The 26150-nt window shown below is 42.5% G+C and overlaps 2 protein-coding genes across 7 annotated transcripts in view; one reads left to right on the forward strand and one right to left on the reverse strand.

Moving 5' to 3' along the window:
* The first annotated feature begins 833 nt into the window (after positions 1 to 833).
* The window catches only part of baiap2l2a (BAR/IMD domain containing adaptor protein 2 like 2a), a 29324-nt gene continuing 4007 nt past the window's right edge, over positions 834 to 26150 (forward strand). Inside the window, exons 1-15 of one of the 5 annotated variants that reach the window (XM_021624532.2) lie at positions 834 to 1130; positions 2226 to 2256; positions 6968 to 7051; positions 7340 to 7415; positions 8080 to 8166; positions 13457 to 13518; positions 13826 to 13897; positions 14583 to 14663; positions 14998 to 15123; positions 15594 to 15783; positions 16047 to 16266; positions 16542 to 16607; positions 16760 to 16928; positions 17480 to 17523; positions 20224 to 20321. In XM_021624532.2, the coding sequence (XP_021480207.1) occupies positions 6998 to 7051; positions 7340 to 7415; positions 8080 to 8166; positions 13457 to 13518; positions 13826 to 13897; positions 14583 to 14663; positions 14998 to 15123; positions 15594 to 15783; positions 16047 to 16266; positions 16542 to 16607; positions 16760 to 16928; positions 17480 to 17523; positions 20224 to 20302 (1326 nt within the window). In that variant the 5' untranslated portion in view covers positions 834 to 1130; positions 2226 to 2256; positions 6968 to 6997 and the 3' untranslated portion in view covers positions 20303 to 20321. Of the gene's footprint in view, positions 1131 to 2225; positions 2257 to 6967; positions 7052 to 7339; positions 7416 to 8079; positions 8167 to 13456; positions 13519 to 13825; positions 13898 to 14582; positions 14664 to 14997; positions 15124 to 15593; positions 15784 to 16046; positions 16267 to 16541; positions 16608 to 16759; positions 16929 to 17479; positions 17524 to 20223; positions 20932 to 26150 lie in introns of those variants that run through there. The other 4 variants (XM_021624530.2, XM_021624531.2, XM_036938074.1 and 1 more) reach the window with 4 other exon arrangements.
* Positions 24251 to 26150, reverse strand: part of LOC110538011 (parvalbumin-7) — a 41461-nt gene continuing 39561 nt past the window's right edge. For both annotated transcript variants that reach the window (XM_036938075.1, XM_036938076.1), the window contains exons 3-5: positions 25314 to 25446; positions 24956 to 25065; positions 24251 to 24834 (exon numbers count right to left, since the gene is read on the reverse strand). In XM_036938075.1, the coding sequence (XP_036793970.1) occupies positions 24809 to 24834; positions 24956 to 25065; positions 25314 to 25446 (269 nt within the window). In that variant the 3' untranslated portion in view covers positions 24251 to 24808. The remainder of the gene's footprint in view (positions 24835 to 24955; positions 25066 to 25313; positions 25447 to 26150) is intronic.

Below are 26150 nucleotides of genomic sequence, written 5' to 3' on the forward strand. Positions count from 1 at the left end.
TTTTTAAAATCATGTTACTTAGATTTTAAGACAATCGAACAACCTCCTGGAAAATACACACATAATCAACATGTACACATTAACTATTTACATGAAACTGTACCTTATAGTTTACTGAAGAAAGGCCTAGTACTACACTACCTGTAAACAAAAGTGAGTTATAACTAAATATCAAATTTACAACAAAATGTATAGTCAACTTTGTAAATACAATTCAGGGATGGCCACAACTGCTCTTGAGAAGCTACAGGTTTATGCAGGCTTTTTTTGTTCAAGCCCAGTTCTACCACACCTGATTATACTATTATTGGTCTCAGTGAACAGCTGAGTAGTAGAATCAGGTGTTGTAGCACTGCTTGATCAGAAAAGCCTACATAACGCTGTGGATCATCAAGAACAATGTTGATAACTCCTGTCATCATCAGCATGTCCAGTTAAATAGGCCAGACAGTCCATATAAATAGTGTCAAGTTGATGTGCTTATAACAATGGTTAGCGTCGCCGTCTTTGGAACTGAGGACACAGTTTGACCATTCTCTTTAGTGTATAGTTTTAATTGGTTTCGTGGACTGGCAGGCAAGAGGCAGTGAGTGGGCTGGTATGTACTACTGCATCCGTCTCGCAAGAACGGAGGAGAGACCAGCTCTCAGACTCTCAAGGAAGGAAGAGGTCGTTGCCCTCATCCATGAGATTCACGCCATCCCTACAGTACTGCCCAGTGAAACAGTGCTGTATGGCAGAGTAGCGGATTGTGGACATGCGCCTGGAAGCTTTTGTTGCACAATGTCTTTGTTGTTCATTCACTCAGTACTGATTGAACGTGTATTTATCTTGCTTGCTCAAAAATAAATTGTCTTAGACAGTTGATGTGTTGAAAACAGCATCATTTTAGTTAGGTCATATATAGATTTAGCTCTAACCAGGTTAGCAAGCATAGCGTTTTCTTTAAACTGCGCTCAGATTCGGTTGCACTAGCACGTTTTAACTGGGTGCACGTGTGGCAAATTCAGATTTTTGGGAACACACTGAAAAGTAATTTGACACTATTGATCAGTCAGTGCAAATTTGGATTATAATGACAGGAAGACAATTGCATTGAGAGGAGGGCGCGTACTGAATCAATGCATAGGGTAAGGTCTGTAACGTTAGCTAATGTTAAATGAGCAAGCAGGTGTTATGTTATAAATTGAAATCTGGTTGTACATGTAACGTTAGCAAGCAAGCCAAATTTACTTTATGGAGTAGCTAACGTTAGATGAGCAATGCCCATTGCACAATGTATTATAAATGAGCTGTGTGGCAGTTTTCCAAAGTTTGGTGTTGACTATGAACTTTACTTAGCTATGCTATGTGGAATATTGTGGGATATAGCTAGCTAAGTTATGGTCAACATTGAGTTTTTGCTAGTTAGCTAACTGACTATAGCAGGCAAGGACATTTAGCTAGCTTATCTGTTAGTTTACACAGATGACTTCAGCTTTATAAAACACCTTCACAGGAAAAATATAGGTAGGTAGCTTTCCTCGCTTGTTGGTTAGCAAGCTAGCCAACATTAGTTCTCATCTGACAGGTAACTTATGCTGTGGTATAACGTTATGTTAGCTAGTTATCTAATGTTACAGCTGCTGGCTAGCTAACTAACATTAGCTAATCAAAACAAAACCACATTCAGCTCACTAATAACAACCAACCCATTTTTCATGTTGGACAATTATCTGTGTGCATGTATTGATTAACCTCAGCTATATGTTGGTATTCAAGACATCTATAGTAGCTTAGGTTTGTCCTCAACCACTTCTTATCATGGCTGGCTGGTAGAGGCGGCGACCTGTTTGTGTTGGCAAGTTGCTGAGCACTCTGAGATTCAGCTAAAAATATGTTAGCATTGATTAGAAATGTTACAAAAAGTTAGCACATCATTGTTTTCTAATTGAAGGAAATGTGCACGTGATAAATGATACATTTCATAAAAACTGCACTTACAAATTTAGCCTATCCGACAGTTTAAATTCAATGGACGCTATAGTCTCGTTTTTAATCCGACTTCTAGAATTTGAGCTAGGTAGCCACAATAAATACTCAATTGCTAATGACAATGTTAAAAAAAATATGGTATGTGGTTCTTATAAAAGTAGCTATTGGCTGTCCTAAAAGTAACTAGAAGTCGCTAAATGACGTAATCGCCTAATTTGCATAAGTGTATGTAATTGTGATGGATGCTGTAGGAGAGGAATCACGTCGTGGGAGAGACTAAAAGTGAGTAAAACAACACCCTAAATATGTTTAGAACTACAAATGAACTTTCTTCTGTTGATTCTTGTTTTTTTTATGTCACAATTCCAACCCTCCTCCTTTATCAGGGCTTGGGACTGGCAAAAGTGACCCAAAAGAGACACTCTGGCGGAGTTACTTAGTTTTTTTTTTTCTTTTTTTTTTCTTCTTAATTTGGTTTGGTTTTTAACCTTATGGTCCACTTAGGAGCCTACAACAAGTCACAGTAAAACATTAACATGTTTAACCCATAACATTTTTTTTATTTTGTTTTGTATACAATCTACATTAACAATCTAAATGAACCAAAAAGAGACAATAGAAAAAACTGTCAATGGCAATGTGAGAAAATTATGGTAACAAGTCTGGCCCTAATTCAGGTTAATTGTTTTTTTTTCCAGACCCCCCCCTCCACACACACACAGGCTGTGCTGGCTCACAGAAAGAGTGGGTCATCATCATTTTGGTCAAGGCTCTCTATGGCAGGTTCAGCAACTGAGGGAGCTGACTTAAATGAGTAAGCAGCTAATGTGCCAAAATCAGCTCCAAAATATTATCAGGCAGCTGGTGCTCATAGCAAGCCTCACCAGACAGCTTCAGTCCATATCGAATGTACAGGATGGAGTTAAGGGTCTGCAAGGACATCCGATTTCTAAGTTTGCTTTTTACCACACTCATCTGGCTGAATACTCTCTCGACTTCAGCATTCGAGTGTGGCAAGGACAACACAGACACAGCAGCCATGGCAAGTTCTTGAAACGGGTTGATATCAGCTGCATCCCTGAACTTCCAAATCTCACTCCAGAACCCAGTGTGTGTTTTGTCTCATTCCATTTACTAAGTTGGATGGCACGCCATTGCTGGACAATCTTGTCTATCTCTGCAGGGGAGTAGCCAAGGAGCTTGGCTATTTTTTTCAATTTCTCCAGGGCTCTTATTGTGCTTTAGAGTTTCCTCCACATTGAAAACGGACATGTAATGCACTGCTTCGATGTTGTCCGGCAGTCTCACCCTCAACTCATTAGTGAGGGAGATGGTGACGGCTACACACCGCTTCGATGTTGTCCGGCAGTCTCACCCTCAACTCATTAGTGAGGGAGATGGTGAAGGCTACACACCGCTTTCAGACATTGTTTTCATCCTCGGGCGCAAGGTGGAGCTCTGCTGCTTTTGACTCAAAAGGTAACCAAGGTGCGGTTTGGGACTGATGTATCCATCTATTGGCCCTTTGAGTACATCAACATTTGCCAGTGGATTCAGCACCCTGCTGCTCACAGACTTGATCAGGCTAACCAAGCTGTCAAGTAGCTTAAGAGGATCTACTTGCTCTCCCTCAAAAGCCTTGATGGCCAACTGTACCTCACCCAGCACTGACTTCAAAAAAGGATCACTGTACATGGAGTATAAAACCTCAGCCATGTAGCAGTGTTCACTGGACTCGGTGACTGAGAAATGCAGCCTAAGCTCCTCCCACTGGACCAAAATGTGTGGAACCGCAGGTTCAATGGAGAGCCAACGTGTGGCACACACCTTGGTTATCTGTAAAGGTTTCTCTCCCCAGTTGATGGTCTCATATAAGGCCTTGTAGGCCTCCCTGCGCTTTGGAGACACATAAAACCAGTTATAAGTCTCTCGTACCAAGTACTCCACACTACGGGGGATGGTGTCATTGGAAGCATGACTTACAGCAAGCTGCAGAGAGTGGCACACACAGCGAATAAGAACCAGATATTTGAGGCCATACTCCTCCTTCAGCACTTTATGGATCCCATTGCTAATCCCCGCCATAACAGAGGCATTGTCAGTCCCTATCCCCAGGGGTTTCTCTTTTTTAAGACAACACTTGTCAAGGAAAGCCACAACAGCACGGGCTATAGATTTGGCATCTCCACCCTCCAACTCAACAAGCGCAAGAAATGTTGATACAATTGTCTGCTTGGTGTCACTAAATTACCTTAACACAACCCCCAGGTACTTAGAAACACTTACATCCGTGGACTCATCAAGGAGGAGGCTGAAACGCTGGTCTCCCACATCTGTGACCAACTTTTCAGAATGTAAAGTGCTAGAACATCATTATTAATTTCTGGGCACATTGTCCTGTGCATTTGGAAGTGGGTAGCAGCAGTGGAGTCTGAGAAAGCTGCTCTACATGCTTCTCCAATGTGATCACATGCCAGCATGGAACAGTGTTCAGAGATAGCTAATGCCATGGTGGCCTCAGGCTTTTTTGCAGAGTCAATTTTTTTTAACCATAAATGGCAGCTTGTTTTGGGTGGAACTGTTATGAGGCTTTGCCCTTTGAGTATGTTTTTGAGTTGTCATGTGTTTTTTTTTACATCACTAAGTTTGGCGTAGAAATCAGCCTTCCAATACAGGCAGTATGCCCATGTATCATCTCCAATAAATGGCTTCAACCAGCCTTTGAATTCAGGGTTTGATTCCCACTCCTTTCTGTATTTTTGAGTGTACAGTTTAGACTGAGACATGATGCGCTAGCCAGCTAGATGTTTAGCTTATGTTACAGAGAGGCGCACACACAGTGGACAAGGTGAGTAAGTGCAGTGATTTATTTTAGACAAAGAACATTTTACATCTACATCCCATTTACATCCCGCGCTGAATGTAAGCCAGGGCGGGATCAGCCAGTGGCGGCTTCTCGCATGCACGATTCATTTGCAGTCTGGACGCGTAGGGGTGAACATCTCCTGCTCTGGCTGCAGCTGGGAGTGACTGCTTTGTGAGGACTGGGCCTCCTGTGAGTGCTTTGGGATGGGGGTGGGGCCCACGGTAGCACCTGCTGCTCGTTGAGAAGAGTAAGAATGATACATGCTTTCACGTCAGGATCTACAAAAGTCTCCAATAACACCAGAAAAAGTCGCTAGATTTGTCGCTAGTCGATTTTTTTTTTGAAAATGCGTTGATCATGACAAGAGGCAGAGAGTGAGTTGTGTATCTCCAATCAAGTTGATTTGAAATCGGTGTCCTATTAGCCTAGATATATGATGGTAGGGAGATTTGAATTTAACAGTGAGCTTCAACCAATACCTAAATAGACGAGAGTATCCTCATGTTTATAATACATTTTGGCAGTTAGCAGGACATAAATAGGAAATACAATGATTCTTCTAACATATTGTCATATTAAATATAATAATAATTAATCGTATTCGTAGTTGGAAATTGGGAACTATAGTTCTAGCTACTATCACGAGCTTCTGTAATAATCTGTATTATATGTGAACAGAAAGGTTGGTAACAGTAGTTCGTGGGGAGATGGGATAATTATTGACTAGTTCACTGCCTCAGCTCACATACCTGAGAGTTGTATGTGTTTGAGGTCACAGGAGAATCTGATAAGTCATTCCTATTGGTGATACATCTGAACCCTCATGCTGGGATAGCTCACACACACGCACACCCGAGCACACGCACACACTATCCTGGGTGTGAACATGAGCACATGCTAATCAGATTGTGAATGTTATAAAATTCACTCATTGAATCATTCCAGTTAACTTTGACATCTGATGAGTATTGATGATGGATTAAATGTATTATTAAAGGGCAATTCTGCCACTTTTCAACCTTGTATTCATTATCTCCAGCGTCATACCAGTGTCTACATGGTGTCTTTCTTTGATCTGTGGTTAAAAACGTAAACAATTATTCTCTGTGACATCACAGGGTAGGATTAAAAGTAAGTAAACCTGATTTTGTGAGGACAGACGCTTGGAGACGAGAAGCAAGTACAGGAGTGAACATTTAATTAATAAACAGACATGAAACAAGACATGTCAGCGTCTGGACATGAAAAACATAACGACATCAATGCTGACGCCGGGATCAAACTGAGGAACAGACAGATATAGAGGGAGCAATCAACAAAGTGAAGGAGTTCAGATGAGTCCAATGATGCGCTAATGTGCGTAATGATGATGACAGGTGTGTGTAATGATGGGCATAGCGGAGGAGTGGAAACAGGTGTTACAGTAGCCCCCCCCCCCCCCCCCCCCCCCCTCTAGGGGCGCAACCCGGCATCCCACCTGGGCGAGCCTGGCGAGCCGGCTGAGGCATGATGGGAGCCTGGGAGCCTGCCAAACCCGCTGAGGCGTGGGAGCCTGATCAGCCAGCTGAGGCGTGGGAGCCTGACAATCCGGCAGCCTGGCGCTCGAGGGGGAGCGGGAGCTGGCGTGACAGATTTTCTAAACCGGCAACTAGTTTCTAGCCAGAGGGATCGGTATTTTCTTGCTTCCCACGTCACCCGAAACCCATTGTGATTTTCAAACACAATCTTTAAAACGCTTTAACTTTTGATGATGTCATCGGGTAGAACTTTATATATTTTTCTACAAAACGTAGAAATTCACTTTTTTTCACATATGTAGACACTGGTATTGTAATGGAGATAAATGGCCATTTAAGTCCCCTACTTACACAAATAACCTATCTTTGTAAAGCTTAGGTCACTAGTCGCTGCGTGTTTTGTGTTGTTGAATCGTTTATAGCTTTGACTTGATTAATAATTGACAACAGTCCTCTCTGAGCTCCAGTGTCAATTACTCACACGTTCTGTTCTGCTCCCCGCCCAGTTTCCTGTGAATTAGAACATCCGCGTTGATACGGATAGGGGACTTTCGGGACTGTCACCCTTCATTTTCACAACGTATAAATAAATAGATTGAATGTTTCATAGGCAGCCAGTGGGAACACTTTGAGCGTCAGAATGTCTGGACAAAACAGCGACCAGTTGCATCGCTCTACTTTGGGCATATACGCGGTGAGTGAGATTTGGTTTGAAATCTTGACAATTGTTGCGTAGCCCTAGATATAAGCTTCACCTGTAGGCCTAATCTGCAATGCACATTTGTTGTTCTTATATTCTGTTCAATTTGGCGCACTATAGTTGTGAGCAGTACAGTATTCTATGGATAAATACAATATCACTTATGAACAGGGTATATGTATACAGCTTACTGTTCAAGATAAGGACCACACCTTTCAATGTCTCACCGTGTGTGTCTGTCTCTGTGTGTGTCTCTCCCTGTCTCTGTGTGTGTGTCAACAGAGCCTGATGGATCAGTTCAACCCAAGTCTACAGAAGTTAGTGTCTTTGGGAAACAGCTACATGCAGGCTTTCCAAGGTGAGAAAGAAAGGAAGTGAAACCGATGACCTTTGTGGCATGCATTTGAATACGATGAAGCATTCAAATAAAATAGAGTACATTGTGACAAGAGTCATTCTCATTACAGTTAGTATATGACTGATTTATACTAGAGATTCTTCTCAGAACTATATCATCTCATCAATGAGAGATCATTTGTTGTGCCCTTCCTTGTCGCCTCTCCTCCCTTCTACACAACAAACCTGGAAATAAATACAAATTACTTTTCATTTTGTCAACAGAGTTCATAAGGTTTCCCTTGTAAAAGTACTGCCATATCACTTGGGAATGTTTATTACGATGAACCTATAGGACATAATATGACCTACACATGTTTCTATTGGTTGAACTGCTGAATGTAAATGTGTCTGTCCAGTTTATGTTCTGTCTGCAGCAGTCCTTTTCCACTCCAAAGCAATGAGATATGGAACATGTATATGCGATGGGCCCAACTATTTGAATCAATTATAGATGAATCTGTCGACGCATATTAAACAAACTTTCTGCAATTTGCTGCTTTCAGATTCATGTGTTTGTTGTGCTTTTACTGGCATGAGTCTAACTCTGGCATGTCAGCAGCGTGAATCATATCAACTGGATATGCAATTCAATTGCTTGTTTGTTTCTGTGTGTGTGTGTTTAGCCCTTGCTGTGACCAGTGAGGCTTACTTCAGCACCCTTGCTAAGATAGGGGAGCAGGCCTTCCACACCATGTCGTCTCGCTCTATTGGTAAGAACCTCTTCATTCACTGTGTGTGTGTGCGTGCGTGTGTACATTACATATGTGCATGTGTCTGCCGTATGGTGTGTGTGTGTGTGTCAGGTCAGTTACAGAGTATGAGAAAGGTTAGAGATGCAGGAACAAAGCTAGAGAAACACGAAGGACCGATGTACTGTATGGGTCCTTTGTGCTGTTTATGGTTGTGGTTATTACCCCAATCAATGCAGTGTCCTTCACCGAACCACATAGAGCAAAGTTTACCTGACAGGCAGCACATTGGTACACTTCCTTTTACCGTCACAATACCTCTGGAGCTCTCTTAGACGAGGGTGTGTGTGTATGTGTGTGTATGTGACAGAGGGTGGACACTGGGTTGGGTTGAATAGCAGTTGTGCTGTATGTGTGTGTTTTTTTTGTGCCATACACAGTATGTCTGTTCCTGTTTGTATAGAGCAGAGTTATAGAGCGCATAGGTGTGTATTTCTATGTTGTTTTTTTACCCCATAGTGGAATATGCATTAAAATTAACTTTGCCCACATCAGTGTGACTGTAATGTTGATGCATTTTGAGGTAACAAGACAACATGTTATACATTATACAACACATTTTCCAAAAAGTAGTAGCATTAGTCAGGTAAACACAGAAATAAACAATTGGCACATTGGATTCCTAATTTAAAAATAAGTGGTGCTTTTCTTACTGAGTCTAACCATAACAACTGGTCCAGAGTCAGTCTTCCCATTTCCCTAATAAGAGGTATAATGTAACCGGAGCCCTTGTTAGGGGGTGTTATCTGTACTATAGCAGTGGAATCAGGTGACAGACTAGTCTTCAGAGCCGTATGCATAATAGAGTGTAACAGGCTGTGGGTCCTGTTTAGTTCATTTAACCCATCCTGAACCTAGCCACTCAGACACTCTGAGGCTAAAAGGAGTTACAGATGTAGGATCTTAATTTGATCACCCTGTTGAAGGAGAACTTTCCTGCAATGTAGGAAATGTAAAACATGTACTGTATTTGAGGTTTAATAAGGCATGGGACAGGTAGCACGTCCGGTGAACAGGTCAGGGTTCCATAGCCGCAGGCAGAACAGTTGAAACTGGAGCAGCAGCACGGCCAGGTGGACTGGGGACAGCAAGGAGTCATCATGCCAGGTAGTCCTGAGGCATGGTCCTAGGGCTCAGGTCCTCCGAGAGAAAGAAAGAAAGAGAGAATTAGAGAGAGCATACTTAAATTCACACAGGACACCGGATAAGACAGGAGAAGTACTCCAGATATAACAAACTGACCCTAGCCCACCGACACATAAACTACTGCAGCATAAGTACATGAATGTTATACAGTTGTATAATCTATGTAATTGTACTTAATAGGGCTTAATATAGAACCCCCATCCATGCAAAAAGTGTAAAATAAAAATTATACTGTTACCACTTTAACAACGTATTTTTTAGGCCTTGATATTCACATTATAATTACATTCTAAAATATGTGAGAATAACGTGGACATTGCCTGACTAAAATATTATCTGTCTTCCCAGTCATGTTAAATCAATGGATTAAGTCCTAATACATTAATTTCATTGAATTGATTTCCTTATATGAACTGTAACTCAGTAAAATCTTTGAAATTGTTGCATGTTGCGTTTGCATTTTTGTACAGTTTGGATTTATACATGGCGATTTTTCTGTAGCCATGTTGCCGACGTCGGCACGCATAATAAAGCCATGAATAGGGATAAGCCATGTCCTCAAAGCATGCGCAGACCAGCTGGCTGGTGTGTTTACGGACATATTCAATCGCTCCCTATCCCAGTATGTTATCCACACATGCTTCAAGATGGCTATCGTTGTTCCTGTACCCAAGAAGGCAAAAATAACTGAACTAAATGACTACCGCCCCGTAGCACTCACTTCTGTCATCATGAAGTGCTTTGAGAGACTCGTCAAGGATCATATCACCTCCACCTTACCGGCCACCTTAGACCCACTTCAGTTTGGATACCGCCCCAACACATTTTTTGCACTATTTGTTAGTGCATTGTAAGTAAGCATTTCACTGTAAGGTCTACTACACCTGTTGTATTCGGCGCACGTGACAAATAAACTTTGATTTGAAATAATGTTTACCTGAATTGAGCTAAAGGTCAATTCTGGGATAATTTCTGTTCCGTATTGATATTAGCAGTTCACTCAATCGTAAACCTGATTTAACATTAAACTATCTTACCCTTCACTAACAATACCTGTGTTCATTCTCTCTCTGTCGATTTAGCAACAAAATCGACATGTATTCAACCATGTGGCAAAACAGATAAGGTTGGCTTATATAGTTGACATGTAAGTTATATTTTGTCTCCAATGTTTATTGCAAACGAGTACATTTGCACAATGACCACCTGTTGTCTCAAATACATTGTTACAGTTGTTGGTTAGCTAGCTAGCAAATATTTGCATTGACATGAAATCAGTCAAAACACTTCAAAACAAGACATGGTATCAATAATATGATGAAAAATGCTAAAATGAGCCACTTACGATTCCTCACATGGCAGTTTGTCATTCTTGCTAGCAATCTGGCAATCCAGAATCACAACAGGCTGACTTCTGCCCCATGGAAGTGCACACATCGTTTTCGTAACATTATCAGCCAACCCTTCTATGTAGCTAGATGCTAAATAATTGTATTGTGTACACACACACACAAAATCTATTCACTTACTCCTGCAAATACAACAACCGTCTCACTCTGTGTTTGGTGAGCTGCATCTCTAGCCCTCTTCCTCAAGAATTTCCTATCTTTCATAAATTGGGAAAAAATGTTAATTCAACTATCAAGCTTTATTTTTCAACAGATACGGTAGCTAACTAATTGAGCTGACGTTACTGAAAGTAGCTAACGTTAGCCTTAAGTAAGCTAGCTAGCTGAGCAATTTTTTGCATATTTGAACAGTAGCGTTACTTGATTAGAAAGTAATTGGTTAGTTAGTGATACTTGGGGTGTTGAACAGCATTTTCAGTGTCTAGATAGCTAATCAATTACTGTCAAAACCAGTGGTGTAAAGTACTTAGTACTTAAGTAAAAATACTTGAAAGTACTACTTAAGTAGTTTTTGGGGGATCTGTACTTTACTTTACTATTTATATTCTTGGTCACCTCCCTGACCAAGGCCCTTCTCCCCCGATTGCTCAGTTTGGCCGGGCGGCCAGCTCTAGGAAGAGTCTTGGTGGTTCCAAACGTCTTCCATTTAAGAATGATGGAGGCCACTGTGATCTTGGGGACCTTCAATGCTGCAGACATGTTTTGGTATCCTTCCCCAGATCTGTGCCACGACCCAATCCTGTCTTGGAACTTTACGGACAATTCCTTCGACCTCGTGGCTTGGTTTTTGCTTTGTCATTGTGTGGTGTTGCATGTAGATTGATGAGGGGAAAAAACTATTTAATCCATTTTAGAATAAGGCTGTAACATAACAAAATGTGAAAAAAGTCAAGGGTTCACGCCTTGTATGATAATGAGCCAGCGATTCTTGTCCCTCCCACAATATTTTACCACAGCAATATTTATTTACAGCAAAAAATCAATACAGTACTTTATTGTTGAATTGTACTGAAAAGCTATTCAGCAATTGCTAATAGTGAAAATGTAATTCTATATTACAGCATACCAACTGATATTTGGTGTTTTATATCACTTGTACTTTGGGCCTTAACAAAGGCTTCGAAACTGACAGTGACTACAGGGAAAAAGAGACACAGTTGTGTAATTTGTTCATTTTCAGTAATTTGGTCTTCACCAAGTGAGTTAATAGGATAATGATATCCAGGAATCTTCCAATTGGGATTTCTGGAAAACCTGGAAAATTTCATCTGTATTGCATGCTGTTTGGGGTTTAAGGCTGGGTTTCTGTATAGCACTTTGTGACATCTGCTGATTTCAAAATGGCTTTATAAATACAGTTGATTGATTGATTACAATATGTCAGTTAAATCCGTACAGCATTCTCACTAATGGGTGCAACAAATAGAGCCTCTTACAAGTCACAACTAAAAATATGTTAATGAGTCAGAAATAACAACACCATGCACCCACTGGTGTTAAAGTTTTTGCGCTCCAAAAATGCAGTATGATACAGTATTTTGCAAAACAGTGAATTACTGGCAGAAATTGACCAGTAAGTTACTGTACATTTTTGGGACAAGGTTTGTATATTACTGTATTCTCTGGGGGCAGAACATTCTCACTCAACTAGAGCTTCTTACAAGGCATGCCTTAAAATATGTTAATGAGATTATTTCCCCGCCCACAGCTTTTTCCCACAATGCACCATCATGTGTTCTGTAAAACATATTTAAGGTATGTTTCTGTGCATTCTACAGTGTTTTTATTGGCTTGTGCCATCAAACCCCTGCAACTTTTACAGAACGCTGCAGTCCGCCTGGTATTTAACCTTCCCAAGGTCTCCCATGTCATCCCGCTCCTCCGCACACTCCACTGGCTTACAGTCGAAGCTCGCATCCACTACAAGACCATGGTACTTGCCTACGGAGCAGGAAGAGGAACTTGCCCCTTCCTATCTTCAGGCTACACTCAAACCCTACACCCCAACCTTAGCAATCCAACCCTACACCCAAACCTGAGCAATCCAACCCTACACCCCAACCTGAGCAATCCCTTCTGCCACCTCTGGTCCTTTGGCCTTCCCAACCCTATTGGTGGGCAGCTCCCACTCAGCCCAGTTCAAGCTCTTCTCTGTTCTGGCACCCCAATGGTGGAACCAGCGTCCCCCGGAATCTAGCACAGCAGTCCTTGGCCATCTTTCTACCTCTGACTTTTCTGATATCTATTTTATTGAGGAAAAATGTATTTGCTATGTCTGTGATGTGTGGTTGACCCACCTAGCTGTTTTAGGATGAATGCACTAACTGTAAGTCGCTCTGGATAAGAGCATCTGCTAAATGACAAAAATGTCAAATGTGAATGTAAAATGACAGAACTCTTACAATGTGCTTTAAAACTTGTTTACGATATTTTACTGTGAATTCTACCGTGTTTTTCACTGTTGAAATTACAGAAGTGTCTTACAGTGTAGTCAGAGAGATGCGCCTTGGGATGTTGTTAAAGATGATAAAAGCAGGCTCTCATTCAATGTGTGTGTATAGGGGGTGGCGGGGTAGGACTGTATGCGTGTTTTGACACTGTCTTTTTTTCTGGGATGTGTGTGTGTGTGTGTGTGTGTGTGTGTGTGTGTGTGTCAATGTCTGCCTATGATAATAATTTCTCATTGTGTCTCACAGGAGATGTTCTGATTCAGATTTCAGAGAACCAGAAGCGTCTCACCACTGAACTGGAAGGAATAGTAGGTTACTTTACACTCCTCATCAAACAGTAGAACAGTGGCACTGCACTAGTTCTTTTACTCTATTAGAATTCAAAAGGAAGAATTACGAGTGTATTGCAATTGTACCTGGGGTTGTAGTTATACACCTGTCAAAACAACTCACAACTAAGCAACCCACTTATTAATATATTCTACTGTATATTTTACCAGATGGTGTAACATCACAGTTGACTCTGTAATCTGACAATTTGAGATGTGATTGTTTGGCTTACCAGTGGTGTTTCAACTACTGCGATCATAATAACCATTCTCTGTGTTGCTCTAGTTCCGCTGGTTCCACACTGAGGTGCTACAGGAGATGAACAACAATGTCAGACTGGATAAGGACTACATAGCAGTGAGTAGCCACTCTCCTTCACATACCCCTTTCACATACTGTACCCCCTTGTGTTGACAGTACAGAAGTAGTGTAGTAAAGATCATGGACTGGCACACAGACAGAGTCCGAATGTACAAAAGTAGTACAGAAGTAGTGGGCAGTGCCCGGACCATTCCTGTTTGATCCTTACTGATACTTTTACATAAAGACTATGGTGGTGTTATTATGTATACACTGAGTGTACACAACATTAGGAACACCTTCCTAATATTGAATTGTACCCCCTTTAGCCCTCAGAACAGACTCAATTTGTTGGGGGCATGGAAAGCATTCCACAGGGATGCTGGCCCATGTTGACTCCAATGCTTCCCACAGATGTCCTTTGGGTGGTGGACCATTCTTGATGCGGGAAACTGTTGAGCGTGAAAAACCCAGCAGCGTTGCAGTTATTGACACACTCAAACTGGTGTGTCTGGCAAGGGCACTTAAATGGCACAAAATCCAGCTCTCAACTGTTTTAAGGCTTAAAAATCCTTCTTTAACCTGTCTGATTGAAGTGTGTTTAACAGGTGAGATCAATAAGGGATCATAGCTTTCACCTGGATTCACCTGATCAGTCTATGTAATGTAAAGAGCTGGTGTTCCTAATGTTTTGTACACTCAGTGTAAAATGTATCTGGCATTGATGTAATGTGTCCTCCAGGGCAGCAGGAGGCGATATGAGATGGAGGTACAGAGCCAGGCCATATCTTTGGAGAGGCAGCTGAGGAGAGGGGCTCACCAGGTCAATCCAGTGTGTGTGTGTGTGTGTGTGAGAGAGAGAGAGAGAGAGAGAGGAGGTTGGTGGCATCTTAATTGGGGAGGACGGGCTCATGGTAATGGCTTGAGCGTAACAGGTGGAATGGTATCAAACACATGGTTTCCATGTGTTTGATGCCATTCCATTTGCTCAGTTCCGCCCATTTATTATGAGCTGTCCTCCCCTCAACAGCCTCCACTGGTGTGTGTGTGTGTGTGTCAGATAAAGAGTATGAGTAAAATAAAATAAAGAGTATTTACACAGTGCGTGTCTGTGTCAGAGGAAGTTCTATATTTACACATTGCATGTGTGCTCACAGGATGAGTACATTCACTTCCTGAGGGAGAGTCAGCGCGAGGCTCTGATGGAGGAAGAAAGGCGATACCGTTTCCTGGCTGAGAAACACTGTGGTCTCACTCAGTCCATCATCTACCTCATGAACAAGGTAGTGTAGCTTAGTTCATTGGACTACAGTCTAATTTAATCATACACACTCAATAATATACACCATTTAGCAGACACTTTTATCCAAACCGACTTACAGTCAGGGATGCATACATTTTACACATGGATGGCCCCGGGAAGCAAACCCACTATCCTGGCATTGCAAGTGCCATGCTCTACCAACTGAGCTACAGAGGACGACCCATAAACCACATTCATCATAGAAAGAACCGTGGCTGGTTTGCAATATGACCACCTGCTCCTGGCCTTTTCCAAATCTCCAATTTGTGGATTTGAAGGGAATGAATAAGTAGAGGCTCCACCTAGTGTGTTGCTTTCTGTTTTTATTTTTTTTTGAGAGAGAGTGGTAAGTAAGAGAGAAGAGAGTGAGTTTCCTGACCTAGATGAAAGCCAATGAATAAACAAGGTGAATGAAAGTAATGCAATGTGTGTGTGTGTTCAATGAGCCAGACAGGGGCAGGGGGAGGCCTACAGCAGATAGCTGATGGATGGAGAGACCAGGTCAACGCCACCAGACGACCTGGATCCCGGAACCCCTCTCACCTGGACCAGGACAACACATCCAGAACGAGGGAGGAGGACAGGGGGAGCCAATGGTCAGGCAAAGAGGAGCAGCCTCTGGGAAGAGTGCCCTCCAGAGGTGGGGGCATGATATACTGTATATCTACACTACAGTATACCAAACCTATAGTGTTAGATAGAGTACTCATCTTCGTGCCCAGTTGACTACTTTGGTGGAAGCCATCAATGGCAATGTCCATGCTAAAACAGGTTAAGTCTATCTGGATAACTATTATGTACATGCCATACCCATGGTGTTCAGGTGTTTTTCCTCTCCTATGACTTGCCTTCCTGGCCCTCTGATGTTCACACATCCATGTCCGTCCGTCCGTCCGCCCCCAGGCCCATCACCCCAGAACATCCGTTCCCGCTCCAGCTCATTTGGCGAGTCCCTAGGTCTGGGTGGAGGTGGTGGAGGGAGACCTATGAGAGCTCTGGTATCCCACCCCGCTAACTCCAGCAACCCCACCCTGCTGCCCTTCTCCCGGGGGGAGGTGGTGAGCGTGCTGGTGCAGGAGCCCCGTAACGGCTGGCTCTACGGCCGGGCAGAGAGCAGCTCACGGTGAGGGAGAGGGAGGTAGAGAGAGATGCTCCTGCCTTTGAGGCAGAGCTGCCCTCACAGAACAACATTGTATAAGGACAACTTAAATCTGTTCAAGAGATACTCCACTTGATACTGTAGTCTTTGGGATATGAACCATGAAATGGAAAATATAATTTTAATATATATATTTTTTAGCCAACTTGCTTATGACGTGCTGAATGCTAGCAAGCCATAGCTCTCTGTCCTTCATAGAAACTCATAGAAATGTATCTCTTCTCTGCTTCCCCCCACAGCCAGGGCTGGTTCCCAGCTGCCTATGTGGGGACACTGGAGGAGGCCCCTAGATCAACTGGCTCCAGGTGATCCACTAGCTCTTAAAGGGACAGTTCAAGCAAATAAGCAAATAATAATTTCCCTTGAGGGGAAATTTGTGTAAACTGTCCCTTCTGAGAGATAGTTGCTAATGAGTTGCTAATGCTGTTTTGACTTTTGGTGACCTTTGACCCTTCAGTAGCTCCACCCTTAGGAGCGCCCACAGTATGGACAACCTGCTGGACCAATCAGGAGGCAGCAGCCACGGTAGACCCCCGCCCCCGCCGCCTCCACCCAATAGACAGACAGAGATGCGTCCAATCACACCCAGCATGGATAGAAGGGCGGAGTCTCACTCTGACAATAAGGTAATGCTGCCTGGGTGAATGATCACTGAGGATCGATTTTGGCCATGAAGTTCTTAAAATCTAGTCTTTACACTGTTTACGCTATGGTGAGCCTGCTGTACGACACTAACGTGGTGTTTCTAACAAATCAATGTTGGTTTGTTATTGTTAACATGATAGTCTGAGGAAAGTCTCTGAGTGAAAGTCATTCAAAGCTAGTTAGAATGGAGTTAAAGCTGAAAAGGTTTAATGAAAATTAGTATTTAAAATCGGTGGCATGTTTGTCCTCCGGCCAGCAGGGGCACTGTGGCAATGTGCTGTTCTCTATGACGCCACAGCCCTCCTTCTGGTGGATGCAGGGGGGAAGCTCCAGCTGCTGACAGTGTAGGGGGGTGAGGAGTGTGTGTGTCTGTTTGTGTGTGTGTTTGCATGGTGTTGGATCTGTGCATGGTGTGGATTGCACACCCGTAGGTGCTCTGCCCCCCTCTCTGGGTTACAGCTCTATATGTAAACATGTTTGCATGGGTTGGAAAAGACACCTTTTAAAGTTGTGTTCTTTCCTCCCCCTGCAGAGAGGAGAGCATCATGGTGGACCTGGGCCAAACCTCTTTCCAAAGTAAGGAACAGCCATTGCAGTTCTTATCAGCCTTATTTGTGTTTATTCATTACTAAGAAGTGATATCTAGAGAGATCGTTCAAGATTGACGTCGAAATTGGATGTTTATCCATGTCCCGAGGGAAATGCCATCAAAACCGGCAACTAGGGGCAACAGTGAACGCTATTACCATCAAGTAGGATTGGGTTTTGCTAGGGCGTGGTGGCTGGGTGTAATCCCATGATCCTGGGTCAGAAGGTTGTGTGTTCGATCCCAGTTGTGGACACTTTTTTTATACAGAGTACCTTCGGAAAGTATTCAGACCCCTTAACTTTTTCCACATTTTGTTAGGTTATAGCCTTATTCTAAAATTGATTAAATTGTTTTTTCCCTCATCAATCTACACACAATACCCCATAATGAAAAAGCAAAAACAGTTTTTTTTTAATATTTTTGCTAATTTAAAAAAAAAAAAACGGAAAAACTAAACTTACATAAGTATTCAGACACTTTACTCAGTACTTTATTGAAGCACCTTTGGCAGCAATTACAGCCTTGAGTCTTCTTGGGTATGATGCTACAAGCTTGGCACATCTGTATTTGGGGAGCTTCTCCCATTCTTCTCTGCAGATCCTCTAAGCTCTGTCAGGTTGAATGGGGATTGTTGCTGCACAGCTATTTTCAGGTCTCTCCAGAGATGTTCGATCTGGGTTAAGTCCGGGCTCTGGCTGGGCCACTCAAGGACATTTAGAGACTTGTCCCGAAACCACTCCTGCGTTGACTTGGCTGTGTGCTTAGGGTCGTCCTGTTGTGTGCTTAGGATCGTCCTGTTGTGTGCTTAGGATCGTCCTGCTTAGGGTTGTCCTGTTGGAAGGTGAATCTCTGCCCCAGTCTGATCTCCGGAGCGGGTTTTCATCAAGGATCTCTCTGTACTTTGCTGCATTCATCTTTGCCTCGACCCTGACTACTTTCCCACTCCCTGGTGCTGAATAACATCCCCACAGCATGATTCTGCCACCACCATGCTTCACCGTAGGGATGATGCCAGGATTCCTCCAGACGTGACAAAGTTCAGTCTTGGTTTCATCAGACCAGAAAATCTTGTTTCTCATGGTCTGAGAGTCATTAGCTGGCGTTTGGCAAATTGCAAGCGGGCTGTCATGTGCCTTTTACTGAGGAGTGGCTTCCGTCTGGCCACTCTACCATAAATGCCTGTTTGATTTAATGCTGCAGAGATGGTTGTCCTTCTGTAAGGTTCTCCCATCTCCACAGAAGAACTTTAGAGCTCTGTCAGAGTGACCATCGGGTCACCTCCCTGACCAAGGCCCTTCTCCCCCGATTGCTCAGTTTGGCCGGGCGGCCAGCTCTAGGAAGAGTCTTGGTGGTTCCAAACTTCTTCGACTTAAGAATGATGGAGGCCACTGTGTTCTTGGGACCTCAATGCTGCAGAAATGTTTTGGTACCCTTCCCCAGATATGTGCCTCGACACAATCCTGTCTCGGCTCTCTAAGGACAATTCTTTTGACCTCATAGCTTGGTTTTTGCTCTGACATGCACTGTCAACTGTGGGACCTTATTTAAACAGGTGTGCCTTTCCAAATCATGTCCAATCAATTGAATTTCTTAAAACCAGTTTTTGCTTTGTCATTATGGGGTATTGTGTGTAGATTGCTGAGTATGTTTTTATTTAATTCATTCTAGAGTATGGATTAACGTAATGTAACAAAATGTGGAAAAAGTCAAGGGGTCTGTATACTTTCCCGAAGGCACTGTATATAACCTATCCAAAACCTTAACCCTTACCTTAAAGCAGCAATCAGCAGTAGAAACAATAACAAAGCGGACTCCCTGCCACTGGTTCGGTAAAAAGCTGAGGGATGGGGCTGGAGAAATGCAATCACTCTCGAATTCATAGGCAGACTATGGATACAAAGACTGACCATCCATGATATCAAAATGAGAGTTTTTAACCATGTTAACATTTTCTTTGTTTACAAATGTTGAGCAAAAAAAGCTGATATTTTAAGTTCTATTGGGGTACGACCGTCGAACTAAGCCTCTGAGGCATTTCTAAGATCTATTCCTCAAGAATCAATGGGTACATGTCATAAATGTATAAGTCCAAAAATGGATGTAGCGATTGCTTTTTATTTTTTTCTCCCCGCTTTAACCATTCAGAATGAGTGCCTAAACGTAATGTTTTAACCCTATCCCAAACCTTAACCCTTACCTTAACCTTTGGAACGAGTGGCTAAACGCATCCCTTAACTTTGAAATGTGACGTTTTGAGAAATGGAACGATACAGAGCAGCAGGAGTCAACTCAGGGTGTCAAAAACATTTGGAGCAACTTCAAAATTGGACATTTGGAGAATGTGGAAAAATGTCTAGTTCTGCAGTGAGACTGTGGGAGCTTGTTGGGGATATTGTAATCTGCGCGCACGTTCAAATGGCTCTCAGCATATCACACAATGTTATGCAAATGAGTTACTGTATGTGATGAGGCTGGGCCATGCTTGGTCAGTTAGTTTTGGAGAGGCGCCGTGTGCGTTGGGTTAGTGCTGCTGTACACTGTTCATCCAAATAAATGACAACTTCATCATTCTGGACTGTTTATGCTGGTTAACAAACTATGTGTGAGTTTCGGTTTTCTTTCAGGCTCGTTAAAACATAATGCGTGAGCTACCATATCTCTGTTCCCTCACTGTCTTTGTTGTATAGGGGCACCAACCCTTTCGCCACTGTCAAGCTGAAGCCCACGTCCACCGATGACAGATCTGCTCCACGGCTCCGTCGGTGAAGAGGTCACGCCCTTGGGAGGTATTGGGCGCGTTCCAGTTCGACTACATTTCAGTCATTGCATTGCATCAACAAACGGTTTCATTCCGCATTATCAACTGTGCAGTCGACTGCTATATCATATGATTCACTGATATGTTAAATTCATACCTATCCAGGCGTTGTGAGATCTGGCAGGTGTCTGAAATGTAGTCATGCAAATGCAGCAGGGGTTTTAGGGTTGATGCCCTAAAACTGCCCTGAATCCTCCCAAACTGTTGAAAACTGTCTTAAAACTGCCCCACACGTTCTCAAAGCAGCCCCTAATACCAATCTTGTACAGTTGGTTATTTCAAAATATGATGGAGTTTATCGGATGACTACAGCGATTAAAGGAAGTTCGGCTGGCAATGACAGATGCTTGGTGCACTGATTGACCTCGCAAGTGCATTAATACTTTTTACTTAATTAGCGAGACAAATCTTTGAGGGCGCTCCTTTATGCACTTTCCTTCAGAATCAGGAATATTTTCTGACTTCATATGCAGTTGAAGTCGGAAGTTTACATACACTTATGTTGGAGTTATTAAAACTAGTTTTTCAATCACTCCACAAATGTCTTGTTAACAAACTATAGTTTTGGCAAGTTGGTTAGGACATCTACTTTGTGCATGACACAAGTACTTATTCCAACAATTGTTTACAGAGAGATTATTTCACTTAAAATTCATTATCACAATTCCAGTGGGTCAGAAGTTTACATACACTAAGTTGACTGTGCCTTTAAACAGCTTGGAACATTACAGAAAATAATGTCATGGCTTTAGAAGCTTCTGATAGGCTAATTGACATAATTTGAGTCAATTGGAGGTGTGGATGTATTTCAAGGCCTACCTTCAAACTCAGTGCCTCTTTGCTTGACATCATGGGAAAATCAAAAGAAATCAGCCAAGATCTCATAAAAAAATTATAGACCTCCACATGTCTGGTACTGCTCAGGAAGAAGATGCGTTATGTCTCCTAGAGATGGATGTAATTTGGTGGGAAAAGTGTAAATCAATCCCAGAACACCAGCAAAGGACCTTGTGAAGATGCTGGAGGAAACAAAAGTATCTATATCCAAAGTAAAATGGGTCCTATATAACCTGAAAGGCCGCTCAGCAAGGAAGAAGCCACTGCTCCAAATCTGCCATAAAAAAGCCAGACTACGGTTTGCATCTGCACATGGGGACAAAGATCGTACTTTTTGGAGAAATGTCCGCTGGTCCGATGAAAGAAAAATAGAGCTGTTTGGCCATAATGACCATTGTTATGTTTGGAGGAAATAGGGGGAGGCTTACAAGACGAAAAACACCATCCCGACCGTGAAGCACGGGGGTGGCAGCATCGTGTTGTGGGGGTGCTTTGCTGCAGGTGCACTTCACAAAATAGATGGCATCATGAGGTAGGAAAATTATGTGGAGATATTGAAGCAACATCTCGAGACATCAGTCAGGAAGTTAAAGCTTGGTCGCAAATGGGTCTTCCAAATGGGCAATGACCTCAAGCATACTTCCAAATTTGTGGCAGAATGGCTTAAAGCTCATCAATAAGCTAAGGACCCTGGGACTAAACACCTCCCTCTGCAACTGGGTCCTGGTCTTCCTGACGGGCCGGCTCCCAAGTGGTAAGAGGAGTTAAGGGCAAAAAGTCAAGGATTTGGAGTGGCCATCACAAAGGCCTGACCTCAATCCTATAGAAAATTTGTGGGCAGAACTGAAAAAGCATGTGTGAGCAAGGAGGCCTATAAACCTGATTCCGTTACACCAGCTCTGTCAGGAGGAATGGACCAAAATCCACCCAAGCTTGTGGAAGGCTGCCCGAAATGTTTTACCCAAGTTAACAATTTAAAGGCAATGCTACCAAGTACTAATTGAGTGTATGTAAACTTCTGACCCACTGGGAATGTGATGAAAGAAATGAAAGCTGAAATCCTTCTGTCTACTATTATTTTGACATTTCACATTCTCATAATAAAGTGGTGATCCTAACTGAAAGGGATTTTCAGGAATTGTGAAAAACTGAGTTTAAGTGTATTTGGCTAAGGTGTATGTAAACTTCCGACTTCAACTGTACATGTCGGGTACAGGAAATATCGTGGTAGAAGGTGTTGTTTTTATCAAAGCCTTTTGCATTGTTTTCTTCAAGTAGCACTTTTGTTTAGTTTTGCTTGTACAGTAACAATATGCCAATTTAAACCAATACTTCACTTTGATGCTAAACTACAGTGAACTACAGTGAGCTAATCTTTCTCTTAGGAATGCCATGCAGGTAGATTGTTATGACAAGTGAGTTTTAGTGCTTAACTTTACAGTGCTGTTTGGTCCAGTGCCTTTAGTAAATGTACAATGAGATTTGTGTGTTTTTTTTGCTCGTGCAGGCAGTAGGGTGGCCTACTACTCTAGTGAAGATCCCGGGGTTTGTCAATTCTAATCCACCAATGGGAATACTTAACCTAAATGACCCTTAGTGTGTACTCAGCTATGTGAATGGCTGCCATGTGAGAGTGTTGAGCTAATGTAATAGCTCCAACAAAACAATGACTTTTGACTTTACTGCTAAAATAAAAATGGTAGCTGCTTTTCACATTGTTTCCGATTCCTTTAATCAGACAGAAATACATCCTCTGATTCTGTTTTTTTAGTTGCTGTTGATATTTGACACATTTCTTTTCTAGTTATCGAGGGCCAATCGGTAGTGCTGAGCGATTAACTGAAATGTATTGAACAACAAATTAACCGACGTCGGTTCATTTATTTGAATTCCATTTAGTTCTTCTTTTTTTGTGTGTGAGCCCAACGCGCCGTTTCTGTAGAGAGAAATCCAATAATTCACGAGCAAAATCAAGTCAAGAACTATGTGGGACGCTTGGCTGTAGTATTAAACCTAATTCAGCACAGAAATTTGGTGATTAACTACAATGACCATAATCCATTGCGCCTGTACTTCCCGGCTTGGATGTTAGATTAGACACACACAGACCAAATAGACCGCATGATAGGAATGTACAGAACACAACGATGAGAGGGGACGGAGACAATTTGTGAAAGTATGCCTTACCTTGTTTGAAGAGCTAGTAAAAATGTATTTTTTTAACAGACTGCTCTGCGACATTGTTAGACAGGCTAGCCTAGCTAAATAGGATGACTAAAGACAGTATGGTATATGAAGCACTGGCTGGCTGCTACTACTTGAGCAGAGATGAGATGATGACTTTAAGGAATGAAAAATGATAGACACCCGATAAAAATGAAATAATGTACACAACTGAAATATGTTATCATTATGATAGTAATTTTCTATTTTTCAATGGATGTCTACCCAATGTGAACCTTGACAGAGACTATGGAATATTTGAAATGTTTTGACAGTATAATGTTCACTATTTTTGGTTTTTAATTTCCATTAAAAAGCTTTAAAATCATTTAAATTGTTTTATTTCGTAATGCATTTAATGCGTACCCCATCCCTGCAGTCAAAGGACAAAATTGCCCGTCTTGTGGTCTCGGAGGTGGAATGCTATTAATAGTTTTTATAATTTCACAATTAACATCCTTTTTAAGGAGCTGCCGAAAATCTATGTCAAACGGTTTTGCTATATTTCTATCGTCTGTGATGTAATATTGGGAAGCAAACTCAAAATTGAACACATTTCAACTCTATATCTGACACGGTACAGGTGTCATAAACCCATAAACATGTGAATGAGGGGTATACTTTTGTTTCAAAGTAGATTTGTTTAACCAGCACTCTGTGTGACTCTGATTTAGCCCACTGCAGTAACAGGCTAAATATATTATTGAAACCGAAATCGAAAACCTTTTTTGTAATCAAACCAAAACTGAACCGACCTCCAAAAAGCACTAATCACTCAGCAATACCAATCTGAGAAGAGAAGGAGACCAACAGAGGAAGCATTCAGAGTGAGTCAGTTGTTCTTGAGGCATTTTTAAAATTTATTTTAGTTTGTTCGTTCACAGCTTCATCTTTTGGTGTGTTTTTACAACAGCTCATTACCAAAGGAGAGAGGGGAGGAAAGGAAAGGAAAGGAGCAGTGGCAGAAAGTTGAAGTGGAGATGGACAGATAAAGAGTGGGGGAAGCGGGACAGAGTAAAAGGGGGGTGAAGTAAAATGACTTTCTCTCATTTTGAAATATCTACATTATTATTTTAACTTGAGGTTATTGGCCTTCCAGGCGGTCTGATAACTATACGTAAACAGAAACACATACGTTTTGTATAAAAAGGAAAAAAATAAATAGGGTGTGGGTGGGAGTGGTGGAGAGGGGTAAGTTAGCGGGGTGGGGGGGCGGGAGCCACGACCCCATTCCTCCAGTGCAGTAGTAGTAGTAGTGCGCTTGAGTGGGAGAGAGCTGGGTGTCAGCGAGGGCAGGTGGAGGGATGAGGTGAGGGGGGGGGGGTTGCAGACTGGGAGAGAGGGAATATCGGGGGCCGGGTGGTGGAGCGCTAGTCGGTTTAGGGATGTGTCTATTACTCGTGCACCAGGGCAACGAACTCTGAAAGAGAACAAGGAGAGACCAGAGGTTAGAGCACTCTGTGGAGTCTGGGAAATCGGATGACACTATGATGACACAGGTGAGTATATGTGTCCGTCGGTCAGAGAAATAGTTTACTTACCGTCGATGCCGATCATGCCGTCTCCGTCCTTGTCGGCTTCGTTTAAGAACGCTTTGGTTTCTTTGTCGGTCAGGTCCCTGCCGTCTGAGGCAAATCCCTTCAGTACGAACCTATGGACAACAGGAGGATGGCAGAGAGATTTGAATAGAGACAGTACAACAACTAGGAATGCTCTGGTGCCTAAACAGTTAAACGTGAGTGTTTGTTTGTGGATATGGGATGTGGATGCATGTCCGTGTGGTCACTGGATAGTCACCACGCACTATATATTATTTAATAAATTAAGGTGTAGTTAGTCAAAGTGTCGGTGTGTGTATCTCTCTGTCTATGTCTTTCTGGTTGTGTGTGTGTCTCTTACTTGAGCTCCTCCTCCTCTATGAATCCGCTGGCATCAGCGTCCAGCACCAGGAAGGCTTTCTTCACATCCTCAGCTGACTTGGCCTTCAGACCCACCATCTCAAAGAACTTCTTATGGTCAAACGAGTCAGCCGCTGCACGGCATAATACACACACAGTTTAGTGAACACACACGCATGTGCGCACACACACACACACAGAGTACAGACACAAATGGAGGCAGGCACACGCATACAAATGCACGCACGCAGACAGACCGCATGGCAAGTGGTACCGGAGTGCCAAGTCTAGGACAAAAAGGCTTCTCAATAGTTTTTACCTCCAAGCCATAAGACTCCTGAACAGGTAATCAAATGGCTACCCGGACTATTTGCATTGTGTGCCACCCCCCACCCCTCTTTTTACGCTGCGGCTACTCTGTTTATCATATATGCATAGTCACTTTAACTATACATTCATGTACATACTACCTCAATTGGGCCGACCAACCAGTGCTCCCGCACATTGGCTAACCAGGCTGTCTGCATAGTGTCCCGCCACCCACCACCCGCCAACCCCTCTTTTACTCTACTGCTACTCTGTCCATCATATATGCATATTCACTTTTTAAGCATATCTACATGTACATACTACCTCAATCAGCCTGACTAACCGGTGTCTGTATGTAGCCTCACTATTTTATAGCCTGTTGTTTTATTTCTTTACTTACCTACTGTTCACCTAACACCTTTTTTGCACAATTTGTTAGAGCCTGTAATTAAGCATTTCACTGTAAGGTCTACTACACGTGTTGTATTCGGCGCACGTGACAAATAAACTTTGATTTGATTTGAGACAG

This window comes from Oncorhynchus mykiss, chromosome 12 (genome assembly GCF_013265735.2).
Source record: "Oncorhynchus mykiss isolate Arlee chromosome 12, USDA_OmykA_1.1, whole genome shotgun sequence".
NCBI classification, from domain to species: domain Eukaryota; kingdom Metazoa; phylum Chordata; class Actinopteri; order Salmoniformes; family Salmonidae; genus Oncorhynchus; species Oncorhynchus mykiss.